Here is a 22,822-nt window from a genome sequence, read left to right as displayed (position 1 = left end):
GTTCACTAGCCTCCATCTGTGGCATTGGACCAGCAGCACTGGACATGAGTGCACGAATGTCCACTATAAATGTATGTTGCAAAGCCAGTCATGGCAATTAGCAGGAACTGCCAGTGTAGCTGTTTTCTTCCAGACGCAGGCAGCTCTTGTGGGAAGTGTGCGGTGCTTATTTGCACCTCTTGGAACCATGTCAGCCTTGTGTGCAGCAGCTTGTTTTCATCTGGCACAGCCCTCCATGCAGTTGTAAGGGTGACGGCATCTTGTCTTGAAGTTTTGGGGGAGCTATCTGAGCCAACACAGAAATTAGATGTTAATGTGCAGCTCAGGCAACCACTAATGGTGCAGGTGGCCGTGTTCAGCTCTGAATCACGTGATGCGTATGCCAACTTCTTCCCCAAACTGCTGCACAGTATTTCACTGGTGCAAATACCAGCACCAGGGCCAGTCAATATAAATGCCTTCTGTTGTCAGTCGTTGGCTGCGTCTGTATTCTTTCTGTGGGCTGCCTCAGCCAGAGAGCCAACACAGCGCACTTCGATCGAACTGCCCACAAAGACCACAAGACCTGATTAGTAGCGAAGGCACCCAGCCAGGTTTATTGTTAATGAAGCACAGGCTTTCTTTCTATTACAACTCCTACCAAATTAGTACATTTGTTCAGGTAATGGCTAAGAAATAGATTCCCTAGAGACTATCGCTGAGAGTATATCCCTGGGTAGTCATCAGAGGCAATTAAGCTCTACCAGGAATTCAAATCTGCTGGTAACAAGCAGGAGACCATTAATGAGAGCAAGGAAATCATTCAACAACTGGATCAAGCCCAGACACAATCAATGAAGAGAGAGAGTTACAAAGATGGACTTTACTCACTCTAGGCAGAAAGCCTAGCAAACCATCAAAAGACTTTATGGCGATTCAAGCCTCGGCAAAAAGAAGTTTCCAGTCATCACAAATGCTGTCACATCCCAGCTAGTGGCTAATGGCAGTACACAGAACTTGGGTAAGTCTTGCAGCTGTGCAGCAAAGGTTGCTGAGGTTACAGAGGGGTGGCAGGCTCTACATCAATCAGTCCTGGTGGCACCTTTTTCAGCCAAAGAACTGGACCAGCCCATAAAGTTTATTAAAAGAGGAAAGACATCAGACCTGGATTACAGCCACATGGAGCTCCTTCATAGAATCATAGAAGATTAGGGTTGGAAGATACCTCAGGAGGTCATCTACTCCAACCCCCTGCTCAAAGCAGGACCAACACCAACTAAACTATCCCAGCCAGGGCTTTGTCAAGCTGGGTCTTAAAAACCTCTATGGATGGAGATTCCACCATCTCCCGAGGTAACCCATTCCAGTGCTTCACCACCCTCCTAGTGAAACAGTTTTTCCTAATATCCAACCTAGACCGCCTGCACTGCAACTTGAGACCATTCCTCCTTGTTCTATCATCTGCCACCACTGAGAACAGCCGAGCGCCATCCTCTTTGGAACCCCTCTTCAGGTAGTTGAAGGCTGCTATCAAATCCCGCCTCACTCTTCTCTTCTGCAGACTAAACAAGCCCAGTTCCCTCAGCCTCTCCTCGTAAGTCATGTGCCCCAGCTCCCTGATCATTTTCGTTGCCCTCTGCTGGACTCTCTCCAATTTGTCCACATCCTTTCTGTAGTGGGGGGCCCAAAACTGGATGCAATACTCCAGATGTGGCCTCACCAGTGCCGAATAGAGGGGAATAATCACTTCCCTCAATCTGCTGGCAATGCTGGTAATGCAGCCCAATATGCTGCTAGCCTTCTTGGCAACAAGGGCACACTGTTGACTCATATCCAGCTTCTCAACCACTGTAATCCCTAGGTCCTTTTCTTCTTCGCCTAGGCCCCAAAGCCAAAAGTTGCCTGCTCCGGTGTCACAACCAATTTTTCCAGGTCAACTGCATCCCACAAATCTGGTGCAGGTCAAAGGCTGTAGCCATTCCGAAATCAGGAAAACTGCTGGAAGATCCCCAGAGCTACCGACCCATCTCTCTCCTTTGTGCCACATACAAGCTTAAGGAGACCCCGATTATGACGTGTAGCAATGAGGTTATTGAACCACAACTGTCCTTTGTTCAAGCTGGCTGCAAATGAGGATGCTGTACCCAAAATCACGTTATTTGCCTAACATAAGACACTGAAGATGCCTTTGAGGTGGGCAAGTAAGTTGGCGCTGTTCTGCTGGATCTGTCACCTGCACATGACACTGTCTGGCATGTGGGGCTGCCTGCTAAATTGTTTCATACTGTTCCCTGTAAGCCCATGGTGAAGTTCATCATAGAAGTGATAAGGAATCAGAACTTTAACTTGCAAGCTGTAGACAGTCAGACAGCTTTGGCAGCTCCATCCAGCCTGAACAGAGGGAGTTATGGTTTCAGGAGAAGGAAGGCCCAGCTGTCCAGAGATGAACAGCTCCAAGCCCCCCAGCAGATGGCTCCTGCCACTACTACCCCAAACAGGGGAGAAGCCTTTCAGAGGCTATGTGGGGCTGTACTATAGGGTGTGCAGAACTGTCTGGTAAGCAGGTGGGCCGGGTGGGTGAGGAGCAGAGTGGGCAGTGCTGCAGTGCAGAGCCCATATATGGGTGTGCCCAGGGTGCCACGATGTTGTAAACTGAGCCTGGGTGACTCCTGCCCAAATGAAGATTCACTTAGACACTCAATGAATTGTCCAAGTCAAATGCTGAGTTACATGTGTATTTGTGGGCACGGCTCAGGCCCCTCTATAGCCCCCAATCCCAGCTCAACTGAAACCATCAGTCAAGTGTGGTTAGCGGCTATCATACCCCTGCCACCTGGCTAGAATGACATGATGAAGCTGTTAGCTCAAGCAGAGGCTAAATGCAAGAGATTTGATTAGAAACAGTTCCTCAGCAGAGCATCTGCAGCATCATCCTCAATATTCGTGTGTTCTGACTTGCAGTGAGCATGGGCCCTCTAGGGGAGTGTTGGAAACATCTGGTTCACAGCAGCATGCATTAGGGACAGGTTAAAAGACCGCTCTAGAAACAAGAGTTTTTCTCAAGAGAGGGATAGCTATTCTGTTAAAGACACATTGTCTGATAGCTTGGTCTCATGCTTCACCTACAACACAAGTCCTCTGCAAAAAATGAACAAAAACAAAAAGAAGAAGAGGAGGAAGGATCAGGGCAGGTTTTATTCTGCAGTCTGCTGTGTGGCACATTCACAGGGCGCACACACCTGGCCCCCAAGCTTTTTCCTTTACAACTTTCTGCTACTATTGTTTGCCAGAGATGGTGAATAATCTGATCCCCATGTGCTGTGCTCAAAACTGTTCCTCTAAACTAAGTAGAGTTGTGGTGAATGTGTGACCTCCAACTAGCTGCTGAATGAAGTGGTGAGGCTGAGTTGGTAAGTAGAACTCTCCCTTCCCAGGAGATACTGAACCAATGACTCAGGATGGGGCACTGAGATGTGGGTGGGACATATCTTCTCAGACACAAATGCTATCAACTTGTGATCAGTAAGGATCCTATTTTGCTCTGTTTACAAAGATCATTATTTATTATTCTGAGAGCAAAAGAGGATAACCCTACACAAGAACAGGTCTAGCTTAGGGTAAAAGGAGGTTGAGGATGGAATGCTGTCAGGACCCACCCTCATTCTAGCATGGGTAATTAAGTCCTTCCTGCAGCTTCAGATAGATATGGTATTCGTCGCCAATTCCAATTCTTAAACTGGTGAGCAGTGTTGCTGTGAGCTGTTAAACAGTGGCTGTGCTTCACTACAGAGGTGGCTGCATTCCAGTATATCCCGCACAAGCATTCCAAAGCTTAATTGAGTATCATATCTGTGAAGCAACTTGAGGCCTGTGCCAAGGCATTCATGTGCTCCAGCATGGAACGAGTTACTGGGTTCTGGCCAATCAGAGGTGAGTAGAGGAGAGCTCACCCAGCAACTGCCTGAGCTGTACCTAGCATTCTCTGTGAAGTGTATATGGGGACTACTTTAACATATGCCTTTTACTGGCGCTCTCGGCAGGCAGGTGAAACATTGGTACAGTGGCTAAGAAGAGGTCAAAGGGGGTCTAGCCGAGCCTCAAGGGAGCTGATTGGCAGCACCTCACCTATCACCTCTGAATTTAGCCCTCCCTTCCTCTCTGTAGAAGTGAATTCCCACTCAGCACATTACTTCCCATTTCATTAGCAATCCTCCCACAAGCCACAGAGAACCCAGCCTGCTGCCAGGCTGAAATTGGCCCAGGTTTCCCTGAGGAGATCCTGGATAGTCTTTCCCCAAAAGCACTGGGCAAGGTCAGTTCTTTTCCTGAAATTCCTGGATTCCAGTAGCTCAGCAGGCCGGTGCCAGAGCTCATTTTGTGTTACCATTACCTGAGGGGACTACACAACTGGAGCTCAGGGTGTCAGCATGAACCCCAGGAGTCCCAGTTGTCAGAGGAGATAGACCCAGCATGGGTTTCACTTCAGGTGGATGAGTGGTGTTGTTCTCTTGGAGATGTTTTCATCCTGGTTTTTCAGTGCGTGCCAGTGAGATACGTTGGTACCAAATGATGAACTTGCTGTTGTAATATGTGATTGCATAAACCTGGGCATGCCCAAAGAGACTCTGTTGTACAGCATTACACACTACTGCCCTGACCAGGAATGGCGTCAAACAGCTCATGGAGGGCTAACACCATGAGCCATCAAGCCTGCAGGCTGGGCCAATGATTTTGATTGGCTCTCAGCTACTGTCCCAGCCCATGAACAATGGGCAAGCATGACTGGTGGCCAGGAAACAGGCCCCCTATTTAAGAGCGGAATTCTGCTCTGTGCATTGTCATAGGTAACCAGGGCTCAGCGGAGGGACTCTGCCCAGCTGGAAACACTGAAGAACCTCTGACGCACAGAAGGGCAAGATCAGACACAGGACATTGGTTCAAAGAGCTGTAACTCTTGAGAGCTTTAAATGTCTCTGTGGCTAAGAAATTCCTTTGCCAAGCCTGGGGGCCTTGCCTTCCTGCCACCTTGTATGTGAAGCAGTTAAACTAGAAGGCCAGAGTGCCTAGGTGGGCAGTGTGTAAGCGACTGGGGGATGGGGGTGATTGGGAGGTCTCTGACACTGATTTTGGGGTCTAGAGCAGCTGTGCCCCACATCCCAAGGAAGGGCATGAGCCCAGGAGTGTGCCATAGGATCCCAGAGCTAGACACAGTGACTGGATTCTACCCAGACCCAAATGGCTTGGAAGCCCATGGAACCCAGCAATTAGGTCCACTTGCAGGAGACTGGTGCCCGTACAGAGGGAGACTGGGTCAGATTGTAATATCCAGCACTAGGACCGTAGGGACAAGAATGATGTAAAAGCTAAACTTCCTGTTTGCTTTGAGTTTGGCCAGGACTCTGTAACCCACTGGTGAGTGTGTGCTACAGGTTCCCCACTGTACCTGATCCACAGAGAACATGAGTTTGTTACAGCCCCACCCATGGCTGCCTGACTCTCTAGCTGTAGCCACTCACGTTTTTACCTCCAGTGTGTTGGCCAAGCTGGGGGCCACCACATATGCGGCAGTGATCTGCCCCATAGCCATCACCCAGCCCCTACTACCCTGAATGCTGATGCCCAACTGTGCTACTGGCAGAACCATGGCCTTATGTACTGTTGCCTATCAGAGGAGCAAGGGAGCCCCCTAGCTTTCCACACTGGTACAGCTCCTGAGCTGGAGCCCCTCTGCATCCAAGCGCACAGAGCCTCTGGGACAGCACTTGTCGCCCATACTTCTTTGTATGCACTGTTTGAAAGGTGGTGGTGTGTTAATTGGGATGGAATATATAGTGTTGGCATAACCCAGACCCTGCCCAGCATTAAACTGTGTTAAACAAGGTTCAGGGTTTGGTACACAAAGACCTGCTCAGTGCCATGGCAAACACCCCGTTAAACAGCCTTTTAAAACTTTTAGTAAAGATATAGAAATGAAGGGAAACCCTGAAGGCAGTGGTGGGTGGACAGCCCATCCCCTCATTATTTTGTCCACAAATTGGGCCTAATATCAGATACACCAATACTAGCTTATTGACTTTCAGTCTCACATTGTTCCTATTTACTAGGCATGAGCTTAACACGGTCCTTAAGTTATAGGCTTTTCATTTGCACCTTTTCCCATCAGCATTAACTGTCTAGGTTATTGTGACACCTTAGGACCTTCCACTCCTCCCTTCTCACAGCTAAGCTCAGAATGAGAGTAAATTGATAGGCCAGTCATCACACTGTGTTGCTGTCCGATAGAGACCAGTAGGGATTCTCTTGCACCTGAGGGCTGGGGTTCTTATAAAGAGGCTTCTAGACCTCTGCCATTTGATGCATATTTCCTATGCAAATCTATGTAACTGCACCACCCTGCTGAATAGAAAGATATTCTGCACTTCCAGAGTCACAGGCACATAAGTTCTAATATTAGTACTTATTTAAGATGTGTTTGAAGGGAAGAGGGACATTAGCCTCCCCCACACTCCAGTAGCATTGGTGAACATAGGTTTAAGGCAGCCTGAGTGTGGGGGAGTCTCAGTTACAAGCAGGGAGTCCAGCTCACAGCCTATACATCACCTCTGGAGCTGAGGGACTTCCACAAATGCAACTTTTCACCCTTGGTATCTGTGACTGGCAAGCCCTTAACCAGTGTTCTCCTTGGTCTCTTACAGATTGCAGTGAATGGTGGGCCAGAGGTGAAGGATTTAAACCCAGTGCCAGGAAGAACGAACTAGGTTCACCATGGATAATACAAATGAGATTTCTGCCGGAGGACGGGGAAAGGGGAATCCCAGCTGAGGTAGTAAAAAGCCCCTAATCTCTGACTCCTGAGCCATTCACCAGGAGGAAAGCGCCATTTCCTGAACTGCTTCGCCTTTCTTATACCCCGACTGGCTCCTGGCAGTACAGATCTGACTCACTTGCCTGATTATTTAATCTGATTTCCAGGGATCTGGAGGAAAATTTCTGGCTTGGTGCCAGGAAGTGCATTAGAGACATTGACTTGCTGCCCACAGGCCATGCAGGGACATTCTCTTCCCTCTTACTGACAACAATGGAAAACCCAGCAAAGGGGCAGAGCATTTCTTAATGTGAACTCCATGTGTTTAACCCCTGCAGAGCCCTTGGGAACAGCACTGGAGAGTGTTAGGCGATGTTGTGGAGGATCTATCTGAGGACTCAGTGAGGGACCAGCTTTGCTGCCTAAAGAGCAGAGCTACTGGATTTAAGCCTTTGGGATCAGCTGTTATGAAGGGTGACTTGGAATTCCAGGTGCATTTCTCTGCTGCAGCACCCTGATGTAAGACCCTCAAGAGCCGGTATTGTCTATTGCTTTGTCCTTTCAGGGACTTTTTATAGGGGGTTGTTCCTGGTGGCCTTGGTGCTTTGTCTATAACTGATGAGCCTCTTCACTCAGCCCATGGGCCTCCTCCCTTGAAGTGAAACAAGGAGGCGCGAGAGAGAGAGAGGGAGGGCAGCTCACCTCACCATGGTGCTGCCGCCGCCTGACAAGCGCCACGTGTGTCTGACCACCATTGTCATCATGACCAGCATGGCCTTCATGGATGCCTACCTGGTGGAGCAGAACCAAGGGCCACGGAAGATTGGCGTCTGCATCATTGTCTTGGTGGGAGACATCTGCTTCCTCATCGTGCTGCGCTATGTGGCAGTATGGGTGGGGGCTGAGGTGAAAACAGCCAAGCGGGGCTACGCCATGATCCTGTGGTTTCTCTACATCTTTGTGCTGGAGATTAAGCTGTATTTTATATTTCAGAATTACAAAGCAGACAAGAAGAATCTGGAGACAGTGGCCAGGAAGGCTTTGACCTTGCTCCTGTCCATCTGTGTGCCAGGGCTCTACCTGGTGCTGGTGGCCTTAGACAGCATGGAGTACATACGAACCTTCAGGAAGAAGGAGGATCTGCGGGGACGCCTCTTCTGGGTGGCCCTGGATCTGCTGGATATATTAGATATTCAGGCCAACCTATGGGAGCCACATAAGACTGGGCTTCCCATCTGGGCAGAAGGGCTCATGTTCTTCTATTGTTACATACTGCTCTTGATCCTACCTTGTGTCTCTCTTAGTGAGATTAGCATGCAAGGGGAGCACATTGCTCCACAGAAAATGATGCTCTACCCTGTGCTGAGCCTGGTCACCATCAACATTGTCACCATATTCATCCGGGCCATTAACATGGTCTTGTTCCAGGACAGCAGGGTCTCCACTATCTTTATTGGCAAGAACATCATTGCTATAGCCACCAAGGCATGCACTTTCTTAGAGTATAAGAAACAGGTGAAAGAATTCCCCCAGAATGCTATTGCCCTGGAGCTCCAGCAGAACTCAATCTCTCACAATCAGACTATCCACAGTACACAGGGAATTTCTCATGAGCAGTCACCCACTAGGGAAATTCTAGATACATGACGGATCACCTCTGGACATCAGCATTGGCTTGAATTGCATTGAGGAGTGTAGGGAGGTGAGAAGCTGCTCTCCCATTGTATGGGGCATGCGTGATGGACAAGTCCCAGCAAGGAGAGCTCTCCCAGGCACAAAACACTTACCATGTTTTAATCAAACTATGGAGTGTTTCCTAGACCTCTTCATCTCAGGTATAGCCCTAGGAATTCTCCAGAATAACCAAATGAACTTGCAAAGGACCTGAACCAGCTACGCCCTCTGTTTTCCTTCCACCCACTCCTCCCCTGCCCAACCAAGTTCCCTGATGCTGAGATTTCTCTCTTTGTTCCTTAAGACTCTCACCTTTGCTCCAAGTCTGGAATGAAGATATTGTTACCAGAGTCCTTTGTATGGAATGGGAATGGGCGGGAGGGGCGTTTGCACCAGTTAATCCTGTGATTATAGATGTGTCTTATTTCAAAAGGTTGTGTTTACTGTTCCCTATTTATAACTCTTCTTTGATCCTTTCTGAGAATCCCCATTGTTGGGTCTGGTTTCTTTTGGTTTGTAATCCACTGGAACAGCTCCCTTTGCTATTTGTCCCAGCAGGAACAACACAAAAAGTAACACCCAACACAATAAACAGCTATGTCTCTCCTCTCATTCTCCTGCTACTCGGCTCAGGCTGCTGGTTGGGAAGCAGGGATATCCATCTCTGCTAGTGCACTAAGCCAACTCAGCGGGGAGCAGTATTTGACAAGCTAATGTTAATCTAATGCTGGTGTTTTATGTATCTTGTTCACTTCAAATGACTCAGCACAATATTTCTATTTTTAGAAGGATCTCTCTCTCGCTCGCTCTGGCAGTGCGAACGCTCCTGACTACAACAGATGGTGCAGTGCAGCTGCCCTGGTGAATCCAACCAGGGCCAACATGAATGGAAGCAGATGCCGATGAAAGCTAATAATAATGATGATGATGATGACGATGCATTTCACCCCAGCATCAGCGTTTATAAAGAGGGCTGCTTTCCACAGCTACTATATTTTTAAAAATAAAATATTTCCATAAACCGGAAAGAAGTGCTGCTTGAGCCACATGACCATGGGAGGGCTGGGAACCAGCACCATGTACAGATCTTCTCCCCTTTGGGCATGGCAAATGGCTCATACAAGCAGCTGTGGGGCAGCTGAATAATAAAAATAAAAACCCAGTGAGAACAAATGGATCTGTAGTTGTGTCTGTGTTTGGCGGCATGTGGAGGGCTTGTAGTACTGCAACACTGCTGGTATCCCATCTCATTTGGGATCTCCTGAACCCACAGCACTTCCTGCCACCAGCATTCCAAGCTCCACAGCATCTTCTCTTGCTACTCCATCCTGATTCCAAAGCACATGGCTGTGCTCTCTTCTCCCCAGAGAGCATGATCATGATGCGTCTCACGGCCTCCCCCAGGTGCCGTAGCTTGCTCATTCTGCTGCCTAGAGCTGGCTGAAAAATTTTTGATGGAACAGTTTTCCATCAGAAAATGATGTTTCATCGATTGCAAAATGTTTTATGGGAATGTGTTGATTCTGATGACGTTTTTCTATAGAAAAATTTCAAAATGATTGGCAGTCAAACTGAAATATTGTGCTTTGACTTTCTCATTTCATTTTGTATTTCCCATTTTGTTCCATTCTGATTTTCTTGTTTCAGTTTGATTTTTTACATTACATTATAAAATATTAATTCTAATATTATATGGTATTTAAATATATTAAAATGAAACATTTCAGTAAGGTTATTTCAATGTTTCAGAAATGAGATTTTTTTTTTTCAGAATTTCCATTCTGTGAAAATTTCAACTTTACATCCTAATACTGGATGAAAACAAATTTTGGAATTTCAGAATGTCCCACAGGCCAGATGTTCTGATTTCTCTCCTGCTGCCCCTACCCACCATAATACACCCATGCTGGTACTGCTAACCCCCAAAATAGCATGGTCATGCCACTCGCTTCCCTCCCCACCCCAGAGCACATCGCTGCTGAATCTACTGTCCTCCCTGACCCAGGAAGCCCTATGTCAAAACCCTGTGAACTAGTCTCTCGTTCTGCTTTTCTCAGGAGAAAATAGACAATGCAGGGCACCGAGGCGATGGCAGGGCACTGCTGGCATGACATAGATTCTTATTTACCCAGATCAGGTGCCCATGGAATCCAATTTGCCATCAGGCAATAACGGATCCTCACTGGCTACAGTGCTACTGTAACGCACTGTTACCATGAGGGGTATGTGTCATCCTCTGTTCCTGACCCCCAAAGGCTATGAGTCTGTTGCTGCCTCACACCACCCCCTTCAGAGGTTGGCTGTTCAGCGCGTGCTGCAGCAGCATGTGCTTTTTAGTGCTGGATGACCTGAGTTCAACTGTAGGGTCAGCCAAGGCAGTGGCCATCCCACTGCAGTGCAGATATCCAATAGCTTTCAGCAGGCGGGGCAATGTTTTCAGACGCAGATGCCTAGACTTCCAACATGGCCTGCTCTCTGGAGTGCTTCGCACATCCCCCAGGGAGAGCAGGAGGCAGAGGGTGGGCAGCAGTACCTCAGTTCTCATGAAAGCCATAGCTGGTTTTGACGCTCTTTCTTTGAAGGAGGTGTGGGAGGCTCACTGAGTAGCTACGGACTGAGCTCTAGGGACACGCCATACTTCCCTGAGAGGACAATGTACAGACAACTCCTCCTCGCAGTGCCATGGCCCAACTGCCGCCCTGCCCCCTTTGGGGCACTGCACCCTCCCGCTTGCTGCCTCCATGTCCTCACTCATTGCCCTGATAACATCTGTCCCCAGGAGTCCCAAATCACTGGGCTGAAACGGCCTGTCAGGTGCCACTGCAGCCCTGTGGCCTCTGCTGTGAAGCCTTCCTGTGGCGAAGGCGCTCTTCCTCATAGTTCGTGCGAACCACCAGACCTTGTCCTGGATTGGAGACCCCTTCTACAGCCTTTGGGATGCCAGGCTTCACCCAGAAATCACTGCAGCCCCGCGATACTCCCAGAGCCCTCCAGCAGCAGCTCCACAGTCCCTGACCAGGGCCCTGCCTTCCCTGCCGCCTACACAGGCCCTTTCCCCATGCCATCCCCACCCTGCAATGGGAGGAGGGCAGCAGGGGTGGGAGTTCCTGCCAGTTCCCGAGCCAGGCAAGACTGTGGGTTTGCAGGGCTGGCTCTGCTCTTTGTGCATGGGGGGCCCAGGCATAACGCTCAGGCTGCTGGGAACCCCAGCAGGCAGTGCTGTGTCTTCTACAGCCAGCCTGCCAAGGCAGCCATCACTCCTCTTGCTTCAGAGAGCTCAGCAAGCTGCTGTCAGGGTGAGAGATGGGCCTGGATCTGCATGTCATCGAGCCTGCAGATGCCCGCTCCAGGGTCTGGGCTTGGCCCATCACAGTCAGGGCTTGGGCACAGAGCACCGAGTGGGAGCTTTCGCCCAGTGTCAGGAGAGTTTAAACTTGTCCCAGTTACCATGTTCAGACCTGGATCTGAGCTCCCTGTACCCCAGGGCGGGGGGGGGGGGGGCAGGGTAGGGCAAGACAGAGGATTGGGCCCAGGACTGGTTTCAGCTCATCTCTAGTCAGGACAACAGCCTTGTCCGCATGGGCACCCAGGGGGCCTGTACTTCGCGCGTCTCACTGCAGCGTACTGGGAAAGCTGGAGCCGGCACTCATTAGCTGCACAGCAATGGGCAATCTGCACTGACACCTCCCACCGCTGACTATACGGGGACAAGGCCACAGCGACAACACGGTCATCTAGGAACAGCTAGTGTGAGCCCTCATGGCTATGGGATTTTGAAAGAAAAGATACACCTCACCCCCGACACACACACTCTCAGTCAATCTCTCTGCCCTGTCCCACCTCACCCCACCCACTCCAGTCCCAGCCATCCCCCTGTACAAGCTGGGACCGAGCCTACTCAGTGACCAGGGTTCCTCAGAGATGTAACGAGACAAAGCACCTTCATGAGGTTCCATTGCCACCCCAACAAAAGGGCTACCTCCCCGCACACAGCAGATGCTGCCCAGATGGCTGTGGGGACATGGGGATATGCTGTCCCTGGTTAGTGTGGATGCCCATGGTTAGCTGGCAGCCCACACACTGGGTCAGAGTCACCAAATTGATTGTATAATCGGTGCTAAATGGACCTGGTGACTGCTGCGTTCCTCTTGAAACAGAAAAGTACGCCCCTCCCTGCCCCCACCCCCACCCCCACTCCCACCTCCCTGAGAACATGGGCAACAGTAAGTGATGCTCCATCTTGCTGTGGGACTTGTACCAGATCTAGTGTGGGGAGTGTTCTGAGCCTGAGGAATTAGCTGCTAGTCCTAAGGGCCCAGCCAATCCAGGTAACCAAGGGCAGGGATCTAGGCTCCTAATGAAAGCAGCCACTCCAGTCTGCTCAGCATTGCTACCTTGTTGGGGATTCCCTCTGCTACATGGTAGTGCTGACACACCACTCCAGCTACATCCAACCACCCAGCTGTCCTCACACTGAATCTAGTCTCCATGGGACACATCTCCCTGTTCAAGAAGAGGTAGCTGTGGGCCATGTTTGTTAACTCTGTGGAGGCCACTTCCCTCCTGGGTGATGTTGTAGGGGCTTGTCCACTGGGATAAAAACCAGGGAGAGAAGAAAAGCAAATAGAAAAAAAGCAAACGACCTTCAAATGGCCCCGAGTAGAGTGGGCAGCACTGGAGATTAGACATCTCATTCCCTTCCCAGAGAGAGCAAGAGAGAGCAGAGCAGGTATTTAAAATGGATTAGCAGAAATGAATTAAATTGCTAAATTAATCTGGAATTACATGATAACCCTACTGATGCCATTAGAATACATCATGATTAGCATCAGTGCAATTAACTCCCAAATATCTAATAACATTCTGCCCCTCTTTTTGGTGTCTAATTAATTTATGTCCCATTCTTTTAAAGCTTTTCCCATAATATATGAATGGTAAACCTACCGACCCTTCCAATTCCTGCAATGCCTCTGGCACTGGTACTGTATAAAGATGCTACATGAGCGCTAACCATGTTCCAGATGATGGCTACTGTCATTTGGAACATGGGTCAGTAGCTTTTATGGGACACAGAGTTACTCCTGAATGCAGAAGATTAGAACAAAGGGATATCCACTGCATTAAGGGCTCATACAGACATGCCTTCCAGGCTGCCATAAGTCATCGGACACAGCACCTGCAGCTAGTGTGCAGTCTGATTTCAGTGCCTTCCTCCCTCATTCTGGCCAGTCAATCCAAAAGGAACTGCTGGGAAGTTCTGCAGAAGACATCTTCACTGAGCACTGCCCATGAGCCACAGCTGCTGCACCTCCCTGCTGCATGCAGGCAAAGGGAATGTCAAAGTAACAGCCTGACCCCAGCTCTTTGCACATCTCCAGCACTTTTCTCCAGAGGAGCTCAAAATGCTTCCCAAGCAATGAAGGTGCCAATCCTCTTGCCAACCAGGGAGAGGGAGCAGCAGGGCCAGAGTAGAATTTAGCTCATTTTCTAGCTGAACAGAGAACACTGAGAGCTGTAGCCACAAACTGGTGCAGGTGTAACACCGACAGACCCCGGTCATCGGCGGGTGGGATTGAACCCGGGGCCTCAAGAGTTTAGTGCATGAACCTCTACCACATGAGCTAAAAGCCAATTGCCTCTTAGCTAAGGCTGTAGAGTAGACTTATTTTATCTCTCTCTCTTTAAGTGATCTCGGTGCCATTAGATAGAACAGAACACCCCCCCCCCCCCGAGGTGTGTGGGTTACACAGGCTCTGCTTCATTTGTAATGAAAGAAGTGCCGGGGCACAAGCGATTAGATGCTGGGGCACAAATAATTTTTTTACATTCAGAATTGATACTGCAAGCCCAGACATGCTGGAGCTATGAACTGCCAAGCGTAGAGGTGTGTAGGCTCAGCCCTGGTACAAATTAAGCATTGGATGCAGGATCAGTGCTGCACGCTCCTTGCCATCCTAGGAAGGGTATGCTTGTTGCTGGTGTCCCTACAACCTCCTTACTACTCCAGGACAGATAGCTGCCTTGGCGTCTCCTGGTTATCTGTCTACAGGGTATGCACTTACAGAGTATGCACACTGTCTGGGCTTCTGTGCACATGGAAATCAGTCTAACTTGGGTCAGCCTGCACTCAGGACCCAGGATCCTGCAAGGTGGGTGAGTCAGAGCCCAAGACCTGCTGTAACTCGGGGCCATGCCCTGTCATTTTGCAGCATGGACATAGCTCAAGCCAGAGACCTGAGTCAGAAGTTCTATGTAGTGCAGTGTGGATGCCTTAGCATGGCTGTGAGACCCAGGTCCAGCAACTGTAAGCCCCGATTTACAATGCAGTGTGGACAGACCCCATTGTGACATTCCCCTCTGGTGTTATCTGGACCAGTGATCTGCTAGGTCACTCCAATCCCTGACTCTGGGAGCCAACCCTGCTCTGCTATGAGAACCTCCACTCCAGGGCTGTTCACGCACAGCCTCTGAAATGTAAGATGCTCCTTGGATTGTGAAACCTAATGACACTAGCCAATATCTCCAGTCCCAGACACAATCCTAGGAACCTCCGTCTTGCAGTGTCCAGTTATGACTGCTGGACGCTGCAAGCATATATGAGTTCATCAATTTAACAAATAAATTGATAAGTACCAGGCTTGTTATCCCAAGGGGAGTCTCTGACACACTTCAAACCAAACGCACTGCTTCAGGTAGAATAAACAAACAAATGTATTAACTATGAAAAGACAGATTTTAAGAGATTATAAGTCAAAGCATAAAAAGTCAGATTTGGTCAAATGAAATAAAAGCAAAAAACACATTCTAAGCTGATCTTAACACTTTCAATGCCCTTACAAACTTAGATGCTTCTCACTACAGGCTGGCTGGTTGCCCTTCAGCCAGGCTCTCCCCTTCAATCAGTGCTTCAGTCGCTTGGTGGTGATGTCTGTAGATGGAGCTGGAAGAGAGAGGAAGAGCATGGCAAACGTCTCTTCCTTTTATCATGTTGTTTCTTCCCTCTTGGCTTTGCCCCCCTCCCTTCAGAGTCAGGTGAGCATTACCTCATCGCAGTCTCAAACTGACCAAAGAAAAGGGGGGTGACTTACTCGAGAGTCCAACAGATCCTTTTGTTGCTGCCTAGGCCAGCATCCTTTGTTCCTGTGAGGCTGGGCTGGGTTTGTCCCATACATGTCCTGATGAGGTGTGAACTGACTTTTTGCTCTTGGAGAGTTTTTGCTTGGGTTTATTTTAAGCCATGAAGACACATTTTCAGCCTTATAACTATAAACATGAAATTATAACCAACAACAATACTATAACATTACTGTAACAACAATTACTATAACAACAATGCTCAGTGCATCATGAGCCTTCCGAAGACACCCAACATGACAAACTTTGCATTGGATACCACACAATCATATTATAAGGATGAACATGGGGTGCTGGGGGTTCCCCCAAGGCACAGAGTGTCACACCCATATGGTCCCCATTACCCTAGCGCCTGAGTGCCTCCCGATCTGTAATGTATTTCTGCTCACAACACGCCCATGAGGTAGAGCTCTTATCCTGACTGTACAGATGGGAAACTGAAGCACAGAGAGGCTAAGTGACTTGGCCCAGGTCACATTGGCAGTCTGTGGCAGAGCAGGGAGTTGAGCTCAGGTCTCTTAAGTCCTCAGCTACCACCCTGACCACTGAGCCAGTCTTCTCTCTAGCCAAGGGGTCGGCAACCTTTCAGAAGTGGTGTGCTGAGTCTTCATTTATTCACTCTAATTTAAGGTTTCGCGTGCCAGTAATACATTTTAATGATTTTAGAAGGTCTCTTTCTATAAGTCTATAATATATACCTAAACTATTGTTGTATGTAAATTAAATAAGGTTTTTAAAATGTTTAAGAAGCTTCATTTAAAATTAAATTAAAATGCAGAGCCCCCCGGCTCGGTGGCCACGACCCAGACAGTGTGAGTGCCGCTGAAAATCAGCCTGTGTGCTGCCCTGCTCTAGCCCTAAAATGACAGTGTAACCAGTATGACTCTGGCCCTTGTCCTGGCTTTATTCAGGCTAAGCAGTGCCTTACCCCAGTGATTTCACTCTGCCCATGGCACAGGGTGCTAACCCTTCTCTCCCTCCCATTGCCTTTACCTACCTCTCATTCGCCTACCAGCTGCCACTACAACCCACAGTGACACCTCAAGCTCTGCCCAGCCCTGTGCTCACAGATCTGCTCCCTAACCCTCCACTGCTGCTGCTCCCTGTGAACAGCTCATTGCTAGGCAGAGGGGTTGGGATGTCACAGGTAATGTAGCCCATCATATCCCCCACAGCTGTGCTGGCTGGGATCCCCCTCACACGCCACTGGTAAGATATGGCCAAGATTCCTCCAGCAAGTAACATAGATGCATAGAGTCTAAGGCCAGAAGGGATAGTTGGATCATCTAGTCTGACCTCCTACACACCACAAGCCTCTTGTAAACTACACCACAAGTATCAGAGGGGTAGCCATGTTAGTCTGGATCTGTAAAAAGCAACAGAGTCCTGTGGCATCTGACGAAGTGAATATTCACCCACGAAAGCTTATGCTCCAATATGTCTGTAGTCTATAAGGTGCCACAGGACTTTTTGTTGCTTTGCACCACAAGGACATTACAAGCAAAACACAGAGGCATTAGGAAACATGGAAATGACCAGTGACAATAACATAGATTCATAGACATTAAGGGCGGGAAAGGACCACTGTGACCATCTTGTCTGACCAGCATGGCAGAGACCAGAGACTCTCACCCAGAGCTTCTGGTGGAGCTAGAGCTGATCTTTTGGAAAGCGACACCCCAGTCTCGATTTAGAGAGCTCAGTGATGGAGAACCCACTGCACCCCCAGGTAAAAACATGAACCCTACTTCTAGTCTGAACTTGTCTCACTTCAGCTTCCAGCCACCGGAACCTGTTCGGCTTTTTCTGCTAGACTGAGGAGCCCTTTAGCATCAGAAATCTTCCCACTGTGATCAGGTCACCTCTTGCTGAACGAATTAGACTCATCTCACGCTGAGGCAGGTTTTCCAGCCCTCGACTCAGTCCCATGACATACAAATGGCCCATTGCCCTTACATTTTGTCCATTCCATTAGCAGCAATGCATAGGCACACACATTCACGTTTAACAAACAAGCTAACTCTGCCCAGCAGCAAACACTTCTGAGAGTGTTCAGCCTCCACACGATCAGGCAGCTAGGGCTAGACTGTGACTCAAACACAGTCCCGAACAAGGGCTGGTACACAACATGAACCAGCATAGTAGCATTGCCAGGGGGCATGTGAATCACAGACCTTCGGGGCCCCAATTCACTCCCTTCTCCCTCCCAGGGGAGGAGGGGAAAGGACTCAATACTGGCCCATAACAGCAATAAATAACTTCCCTCCTCTACTGATTTCAGTAAAGTTAGGCACCTAAATATCTTGAGCACCTGGCCCCAAATGCTTAACTCCCTTTTGAAAATGGAACTTAGGGTCCTAAATTGCCTAAGTGTTTCTGAGAATGTTGCCCACAGTCCCCATCAGAGGCAGGCTTGTTAGTGATTCAGCAGTCAGAGTTTGCCAGCCAGAGGTAGTACAATTCATGTCTAGCTGATAAGAGGGACCTGCCCCAAGTACTTTCCCTTCCACATGCTAAGGCTCTTTCAAGGCTCTGACTCCTGCACCTCTAAAACGCCCTGGCCCAGCTGTCAGTTCACTGCCCCCAGTGGTGGCTCCCAGTAGTTGGGATGGAATTGTGGGCGTGGCACTAGGGAGCAGGACAGGATATTTTAAGGTACTATCCTGAGCAGATAAAAGTACATACGTTGGAGCCCTCATGCATGCCGGTGCTCTGTGAAGCTGTTAGGGCAGCAGCAACATAACAACTGGGCAAGTGACAATCATTAGTGAGAATCACAGCTAACAGGGGTTTGAAAAAACAAATTTCTATTACATATAGTATATAAAACACACCCCATATGAATCGCAAAACACACCCCATATGCCCCACAAAATGCACAGGTCACAAAATACCTCCCACATACCCCATAACACACACTCCACGTGCCCTGCAAAGCACACCCCACGTGCATTGCAAAACACACCCTGCATGCCACACAAAACACATAGGTCATAAAACACACCACATGTGCTGACAAAACCCACACCATTACCCAAACAAGTGTGCTTCTGCTATCCCAAAAGCCTCCCTGGTATCTGATGGCGCTGGGCTCCAGATTCAGGGGTCAGCTTGGATTCGCCAGCCGTGATTTTTCAGCCTTAGGACTAGACTCTGGCTCGGCTCCCTTGCCCACCCAGGACAGCAGGCCCCCTCCCTCTCCATACACACACCTACAGGATCTGCAGCCACTGGGCCTGGGCACAGAGGGCCCTCAGGAGCTGCTGATAAGCTTACGAGTAAGCGTGGCGTCAGGAGGAACAGACAGGACCTTGGCCTGCCTCTCTTCCCCACACTTGTGGGCCGCACAGCTGAGCTGGTGCAGAGACCATGGCTTAACATGCTGGTGTACTGAACATCCACCCTCTACCTGCTGGGCCTGGATAGACAGAGAAACTTATTTGCTCCCTGCTCCTGGGGACCGTGGGCACAGACTACAGATAATACCCAGCAACTGAGCACCCAGGGTTTGAAATCAATGGCATTAGGCACCCAGCCTGCTTAGGTGCATTTCAGAATCCCACTGGGCACCAAGCTGCATCTGTAGGCACCTGAAGACTGTGAAAATCTGGCCCCTGCTACCTAATTGTTCCCCTGCGGCGTTGAGAATCCAAAACACACCAGCATCTTCCTAGTGCCAGGAGGTCACAGCCTCAAGGGCCTGGACATACAGAGGAAAGTAGCCAGTTCAGTTTTCCTGAGTGAAGAGCCAAAAAGAAACAAAAAGCTCATTGGCAAGGCATAAATGATTACAGCACTTTCTGGTTCATTAGCAGCGTGCCAGGGAGCCAGCAGTGTAGCTGAGAGGTCTTTATTGAGCATGCACAGAGGCCAGGGTCACATGCTGAGGCTTATGTTTGTCTGGCAGCCACCTGGCCCTAGCTTGCCAACAGGAGAGCTGGATGTCACATCAAAGTAGGTCCCACCTTGACAATATCAGTGTTGAATTAGTAACAGAGTGAAGGATTTTTTTTTCTCAGTGCAATGTCATAGAATCAGAGTGTTGGAAGGGACCTCAGGAGGTCATCTAGTCTAACCCCCTGCTCAACACAGGACCAATCCCCTGACTTATTTTTGCCCCAGATCCCTAAATGGCCCCCCCCAAGAATTGAGCTCACAACCCTCAGTTTAGCAGGCTAATGCTCAAACCACTGAGCTATCCCTCTCCCCCATGTTCAGCTGTTTATCCATTTTGACACCCAAAACTTTTTCAGAGTCCCTGCTTCCCAGTTTAGAGTCCCCCAGCCTTTATGCGTGGCCTACACTCTTTGTTTCTAGGTGTATACATTTACATTTTGCTGTAATAAAATGCATATTGTTTGCTTTTTCCCAGGTTACCAAAGCATCCAGCTTGCTGTGTATCAGTGACCTGCCCTCTCCATTATTTACCACTCTCCCCACCTTTGTGTCATCTGCAAACAACAATTCAAAGTTGAATTCTTTAACCAGGTGCTAGATTGTGCAAAACCGTTAGTTGAAGAACGTTTCATGCAGCTCAAGGAACACAGCAGTATATTTGGGATCTTGTATGATATTCCAAAACTCCTCACTATACCTGAAGAAGACCTACACCAGCAATGCAGGGCACTAGAGACAGTGTTGACACATGATGACATGCGCGACATTGATGCGAGGGATTTAGATGATGAACTGAAAGCCCTTTCAAGATACATTTCAGCAGGATCAACTCCAAAGGCTGTTCTGGAATATATGTACACAAATAAGATGACCACCCTCTTTCCAAATGCTTTTGTTGCTCTGTGAATACTTCTAACACTTCCTGTAACAGTTGCCAGTGGAGAACGTAGCTTCTCCAAGCTGAAGTTAATAAAAACACATCTACACTCCACAATGACACTGGAGAGGCTGGTCGGCCTTGCAATCATCTCAATAGAGCATGAGCTGGCACAGACTGTAGACCTTCAGGAAGCAGTTCAAATCTTTGCAACCAAGAAGGCACGGAAAGCGCCACTTTGATTATTCCATCAAATAAAAATGCCAGTGTTTACTATGCAGACAAAAAAAGTTACATTTGCTGTTCAGGCATTTGAAAGTTAAGTGTTACTTAAAAATTTTGAACAAGGCATTTTAAGTTGTTAGTTCTCCTTTATTGGGGTAAGTAGCAGAGCAGTACTATGAGAGAAGTAGAACAGGAAGAAGGCAGAATTGAGACCTTTTAAAGTTTTGGCCCAAGCGAGGGAGCATGGGGGCATCATTTGAGCTCCCCACCTCAGGTGCCAAAATGTTGTGGGCCAGCCCTGTGGGATGCTGAAGTTTTTCTAAAGCAGAACAACAGAACCATTCTATTTGGGCAGCACCTGGAGTGTTTTGGTTCTAAGGCAAGTGGCCCCTGTTGTTCTTCTGTGCAATTCCATCCTACGCTTGGACGCATGTGAAATGGCAGTACACGTTACACCATGTCTTTTGCTGCCAATTGCTGACCCTGAATCTAGGGGAGGGATTATGCAGTTGGGTGGGTCATTGAACCAGTAAGCAAAAGAGAATGCAAATGAATTGCATCTTTATGGAAGACAGTGAACAGCGTGATACCTTCTGGGGATGCTTCAGACATACAGTAATCTCAGAAAGCCATTTATACACACAGACTTTGAACTCTTGAAGACTTATGACATATTTCTCCCACAGCATGCTCATTTGGCAGATTCTGAATAGTGCTGCATGCTTACTGTGCAGTTTGCTGACAAGTCTCCAATTTCTTGCCAACGAATGCACAGAAAAATCTCCAGCAAAATTCCATCAATCTGAGCTAGCTCATTCTTGAGACAGGATCATCATTTTGCTATCCACACAGGGGTGCTGGAACAATTTTTATAGTGGAGGTACTGAATACAGAAACCATGTATTTGGTTTGTTATTATTACTTCAAGCCAGGGGATGTGGCAGCATCTCCTGCACCCATAGTTCCAGCATCCCTGTATTCACAGCATGGTGCATAAGGAAGAAAGACCTGCGTGCACTGAGGCAGAATCTTTCTGTTCCTGATGGGGATAAAGCTGCTAACAACTATCAGCTCTTCCATCAGCATTCACCAGGATGTTCTGCACAGCCATTGCTCCATGCCTTCAGAGTTCATAGAATCACAGAATATTAGGGTTGGAAGATACCTCAGGAGGTCATCTAATCCAATCCCCTGCTCAAAGCAGGACCAACACCCACTAAATCATCCCAGCCAGGGCTTTGTCAAGCCGGGCCTTAAAAACTCTAAGGATGGAGAGTCCACCGCCTCCCAAGGTAACCCATTCCAGTGCTTCACCACCCTCCTAGTGAAATAGCGTTTCCTAATATCCAGCCTAGACTCCTCCCCCACCCACTGCAACTTGAGACCATTGCTTCTTCTGTCATCTACCACCACTGAGAACAGTCTAGCTCCATCCTCTTTGGAACTCCCCTTCAGGTAGTGGAAGGCTGCTATCAAATCCCCCCTCATTCTTCTCTTCTGCAGACTAAACAAGCCCAGTTCCTTCACCCTCTCCTCGTAAGTCATATGCCCCAGCCCCCTAATAATTTACATTGCCCTCCGCTGGCCTCTCTCCAATTTATCCACATGCCTTCTGTAGTGGGGGGACCCTAACTGGACGCAATATTTCAGGTGTGGCCTTACCAGTGCTGAATAGAGGGGAATACTCACTTAACCCAGTCTGCTGGCAATGCTCCTACTAATACAGTCAAATATTCTGTTGGCCTTCTTGGCAACAAGGGCACACTGCTGACTCATATCCAGCTTCTCGTCCACTGTAATCCCCAGGTCCTTTTCTACAGAACTGCCGCTTAGCCAGTTGGTCCTCTGCCTGTTGTAATGCATGGGATTCTTCCTTCCTAAGTGCAGGATTCTGCACTTATCCTTGTTGAACCTCATCAGATTTCTTTTGGCCCAATCCTCCAATTTGTCTAGGTCACTCTGTACCCTATCCTTACCTTCCAGCGTATCTACCTCTCCTCCCAGTTTACTGTCATCTGCAAACTTGCTGAGGGTGCAGTCCATGCCATCCTCCAGATCATTAATTAAGATATTGAACAAAACTGGCCCCAGGACCGACCTTTGGGGCACTCCGCTTGATATCAGCTGCCAACTAGACATGGAGCCATTGATCACTATCCGTTGAGCCCAATGATCTAGCCAGCTTTCTATCCACTGTGACAAAGTTCCTCCTCTATCTTGGTGGGTCCTGC

At 48.7% G+C, this 22,822-nt stretch overlaps 1 protein-coding gene across 2 annotated transcripts in view; it reads left to right on the top strand.

The window, feature by feature from the left end:
* TMEM121 (transmembrane protein 121) overlaps positions 1-9,631 on the top strand; it is a 203,821-nt gene extending 194,190 nt beyond the window's left edge. The window contains exons 2-3 of one of the 2 annotated variants that reach the window (XR_004646930.1): positions 6,675-8,619; positions 9,245-9,631. Coding sequence is in view for 1 of the 2 variants with exons in the window: in XM_034780035.1 (XP_034635926.1) it covers positions 7,493-8,431 (939 nt within the window). In the remaining variant the exon portion in view is untranslated. Of the gene's footprint in view, positions 1-6,674 lie in introns of both variants that reach the window. The other variant, XM_034780035.1, reaches the window with a different exon arrangement.
* Positions 9,632-22,822: the final 13,191 nt, after the last annotated feature.

The sequence above is a fragment of the Trachemys scripta genome, chromosome 8 (assembly GCF_013100865.1).
Source record: "Trachemys scripta elegans isolate TJP31775 chromosome 8, CAS_Tse_1.0, whole genome shotgun sequence".
Classification (NCBI taxonomy): domain Eukaryota; kingdom Metazoa; phylum Chordata; order Testudines; family Emydidae; genus Trachemys; species Trachemys scripta.
This window is presented reverse-complemented; position numbering and strand designations above follow the sequence as displayed.